This window comes from Agrilus planipennis, unplaced genomic scaffold, assembly GCF_000699045.2.
Source record: "Agrilus planipennis isolate EAB-ADULT unplaced genomic scaffold, Apla_2.0 scaffold1574, whole genome shotgun sequence".
NCBI lineage: Eukaryota > Metazoa > Arthropoda > Insecta > Coleoptera > Buprestidae > Agrilus > Agrilus planipennis.
In genome coordinates, this window is record NW_020440226.1 from 954 (window position 1) to 3926 (window position 2973).

At 30.8% G+C, this 2973-nt stretch overlaps 2 protein-coding genes across 2 annotated transcripts; one reads left to right on the forward strand and one right to left on the reverse strand.

Annotated features, from left to right (window-relative positions):
• Window positions 1-298: 298 nt before the first annotated feature.
• LOC112906049 (barrier-to-autointegration factor-like) lies at window positions 299-951 on the forward strand. The gene is made up of 2 exons (XM_025979624.1): window positions 299-643; window positions 697-951. The coding sequence occupies exons 1-2, from the start codon at window positions 518-520 to the stop codon at window positions 841-843; spliced, it is 273 nt and encodes a 90-aa protein (XP_025835409.1). The 5' UTR covers window positions 299-517; the 3' UTR covers window positions 844-951.
• Window positions 952-1634: 683 nt separating this feature from the next.
• Window positions 1635-2769, reverse strand: LOC112906048 (uncharacterized protein C7orf50 homolog). Its single transcript, XM_025979623.1, has one exon. The coding sequence runs from the start codon at window positions 2574-2576 to the stop codon at window positions 1962-1964; it is 615 nt and encodes a 204-aa protein (XP_025835408.1). The 5' UTR covers window positions 2577-2769; the 3' UTR covers window positions 1635-1961.
• Window positions 2770-2973: the final 204 nt, after the last annotated feature.

The window sequence follows — 2973 nt, forward strand, 5'->3', positions numbered from 1 at the left end:
CTAACTATTCTAGTCACTAAAAATATTAAATTTTCTAACTCGACATACTTTAATCCGTCAACAACTGCTACACTCATACTATACCTTTTGCCTACGCTAGCGTCATTTTGGAAGGTTCTTGAACTGTTATTTACTATTTACACCTGGCCACTTTTACAACATTCCTTCCATATGAGACAGTTCACCTTATCTCTACCTTCATAGTTTGAAATCACCGATTAAAATTCGCGCCAATCGGAGCTTTCCGGAATGAGTCGAATGCTTCCGTGAATTTCGGATCTATGCATGATCTATGGTACTTATTAGAATATAACAGGCCATTCATAAATGATTTATAATAAGCAATACGACGAAAAATATAAGGAAAAAATGGTTAATTGCAAAAATAAATACAAAAATCGAGATATTTGAAGAAGTACTAATGTCCAATTAACCGATTTTGTGCATTTCTAGTGGAAGTTATCATTTTTATCCTATTCTATTTTTTATTAGAAACGTGAAATATATTTTATCCAAAATGTCGAGTACATCACAAAAGCATCGTAATTTTGTTGCAGAACCGATGGGGGATAAACCTGTAACAGAGTTAGCTGGAATAGGTGAAGTTTTAGGAAAGAGGTTGATTGCTGCAGGTTTTGATAAGGTTAAAAGAAACATTTAAATATTAGGTGTTATTATTAATGCTCTGTTTTATAGGCATACGTTGTTTTGGGACAATTTTTAGTATTAAAAAAAAATCAAGAATTATTTCAAGAATGGATGAAAGATGTTTGTCAAGCCAATGCTAAACAATCAAATGATTGCTATCAATGTCTTCACGACTGGTGTGAAGAATTCTTGTAAACTATATTGAATATATTTTATCACTAACTATCTCCAAGTACAACCTTTTGTTACACTTATTAACAATTGTGAGAAATAGCAGAGACTAATAATATTATTATCTTCATATTAAGCTTTTGATTGCAATTCTCATTAAGTCTTGTTTATTTTATTTTATTGTTTGTTAGTGAAGTAGTAAAATTCCAACATTATATTTAATGTTATAGTAGTATGCCTAGACAAACCAATTAATAAGAGTGATTATCAATATTTGCAGGCATTCCTTAGAAACTATTTTGTCTTAACAGTTAATTCATATGAGATCTCTGAAAAGATTAACATTCAAATGGGCATGTGGTCATGTGTATCCCTATTTGAGAGATATAAAGCAATAATTAATTAATTATTTATTTTAGTATTCAGACACATCAACTTTATGATAGGACACAATTTGTTTAAAATAAAAAATTTGAAAAACAATTATATAACTTAAATTTTTTTGGCACGTTGGCAAGACAAAATTTTCTCATACACTTACCTCTAACTAGCTTTATGTAGTATAATAAAATCAGTTGCTTCTATAAGATCAAGAAATTAGAATCCAAGTATTTATCAACTCAAGTCTAGTTTTCTTCAGAATCAGTTTTTTCCATTATTACATTAATTGCAAATGTATGACATTAGATGAAACCTGATGACTACAAAGAATACACAAGTACACAAATTGTAAACAAATAGTTACAGGAAGTCAACTAACTACTCTTGGTAAAAGCTTAAAAAACCGAAACAATTGTTGAGTAAAACTAAATAAATTGAAACATTAAAAAGCAAGGTGGTTTTATTTATTTAATATTACAAAATGCGTCATATTGCACCAACCAATAAATATGGATAGTTTATATTTATGATAGCATAGACTATTTAATTTACTTGTCAGTAACAGAAGTAGGTGCTGCATGGAGCAGTTACAACTTCTGCAAAAGGGTAATTAGCTTATAAAACTTAAACAAAAAGTTATTGAATATAATATAACGTTAAAGAAATAAGTACAAATCATATATTACAAATTAGACTTCATTGAATTATGACAGGTAACTACATTTAAGCAATGTAAAGTAGTGAGCAGTTGTTTCAGTACATTATACTCCCAAATTTTGCACAACAGTTCTTGCTCTAATTAGTTTCATTTTGTCACATGAATCTGCATTTGCCAACTGTTCTTCTTCTACAATACTTACTGCTTTTTCTACAATAGCATCTTTAACTTTCCCTTTACTTTGTGTAAAATATTCAAGTAAAATAATGAAAAAATTGTCTGGAACTTTGCTGATATCATACATATTCTGCTGTAGCCAAACTTGCCTTAACTTTTCAAATTTCCATTTGCTTTTATGATGTTTCCATAAAGATAAGTAATTTAAGGACCGTTGCTGATTGGTTAAAACTGATTTTAACTGTTTTTCTTTTAAAAGCAGAGCATGCCTCTTTCTTTTTAATGATCTTCTAGATTCTTCATTTTTTATGACTTCTTCATGTCCCTGATTTTTATTAATTAAATTGTTACTTTGATTTTCACTGGTGTTAATTTTTTCTACACATTCAGCAGTTACTGTTACTTGTGTATCATTACCAGGTAATTCTCGTTTCTGCTTATGATTGTTACCTACTGTATTTTCTAAGATTTGCTTTACTTCATTTCGGGTTATAACTTCACCATCTAAAGTAATTTTTCTCGCTTTTCTTCCTTTCTTCATATTTTATTACTTAACTTGCCAATAACAGCACACCTCATAACCTAGACAGGCAAGCGGATGCGATCATAGACATATATTAATGGACGTGCCTTAGCCGTATGTCATTGTAATAATTTCTTGGCTCGAAAAGTGAGGGAGATGGCGTATGGCTTCGGACTAATGCTTTCTCTTTAATGACACGCTTCCGCACTATCGTGAGAGAGATGGATATTGTCCGAAATTTCGTTCCATCTCTTTCTTTCGGTGTACCACAATTCTGACCGCTAAGGCACGTCCACTAGTAGACGTCGATGGGTGCGATATCATAATTACCATTATTTATGATTACCATTGTCATAGGATCATAGTCAATCATGTCATTTGGTTGGAGCCTTGTCTTTTGTCTATCATTGGAACT

Bases quoted from the DNA above. Each gene is read 5' to 3' on its own strand.
- LOC112906048 (XM_025979623.1), bottom strand. From the start codon at position 2,576: ATGAAGAAAGGAAGAAAAGCGAGAAAAATTACTTTAGATGGTGAAGTT.
- LOC112906049 (XM_025979624.1), top strand. From the start codon at position 518: ATGTCGAGTACATCACAAAAGCATCGTAATTTTGTTGCAGAACCGATG. The intron at 644-696 runs GTTAAAAGAAAC...TCTGTTTTATAG, and splicing joins TTGCTGCAGGTTTTGATAAG to GCATACGTTGTTTTGGGACA.